General features: G+C 40.1%; 1 protein-coding gene across 1 annotated transcript; it reads left to right on the top strand.

Annotated features, from left to right (window-relative positions):
• Nucleotides 1–262: 262 nt before the first annotated feature.
• On the top strand, nt 263–833 carry LOC112687359 (cuticle protein 19-like; the record flags this gene model as incomplete). Its single annotated transcript, XM_025560008.1, has 2 exons — nt 263–373; nt 522–833. Coding segments are annotated over exons 1-2 (324 nt in total), but the record flags the coding sequence as incomplete, so codon positions are not given.
• Nucleotides 834–838: the final 5 nt, after the last annotated feature.

Raw genomic sequence — 838 nt, 5'->3', positions numbered from 1 at the left:
TTCATACTTAAATTTATATTTACAACAAAATCAAACAAAAATATCGTAAGGTGACATCATTTATGATCATGAAAATTAATGCGTTAATTTCATAGCTGAATATTTTATTGGTTATTCATATCCTTTAGCAAAAGGGCGGTAACCAAATTAGTGTAGAACCTACTTAAATATATAATTATGGATTGTGAAAGACTGGTTTTTTAAACGTTACATTTCGACGATCGATATTTTGACAAATAGAGAAGGGACGGAATCACAATAATCCGTCAGCATAAATACCGAATATCATGAGCGAAGAGCTATCAGTTACAGTCGATTGAACTATCCAGAACGACCAAGATTTTCAAAACATACAAATAAAATGGCCGCCAAGGTATTTACAGCCTCCGCTTGATACGTTTACAAAATTTTGACGATCGATCGATTTTTACAGAATAAAAAAAAAAAAAAATAATTAGAACAACCTAATTTAACACCGTTTTTATTTTTAACCTATATAACTTTTTCTTTCCGTTTTTCAGATGATCATTTTCGCCGCCTGCGTGGCCACTACACTCGCTCAATACGCCGCCCCGGCTTACCCGTCTCAAGGATACGCCGCACCCGCTTACGCCGCACCAAAGGCTTACGCTCCGGAACCCGCTTACGCTCCAGCCCCGTACAGCTTCGAGTATGCCGTAAACGACCCACACACCTACGACATCCACAGCCAACAAGAATCCAGTGACGGATACGGCAACGTAAAGGGATCCTACAGCCTCGTCGAAGCCGACGGTTCCACCCGTATCGTCGAATACACCGCTGACTCTTACGGTTTCAACGCTGACGTTAAGAAAAT

Source organism: Sipha flava, unplaced genomic scaffold, assembly GCF_003268045.1.
Source record: "Sipha flava isolate LNK unplaced genomic scaffold, YSA_version1 34935_pilon_pilon, whole genome shotgun sequence".
Lineage (NCBI taxonomy): Eukaryota > Metazoa > Arthropoda > Insecta > Hemiptera > Aphididae > Sipha > Sipha flava.
This window is presented reverse-complemented; position numbering and strand designations above follow the sequence as displayed.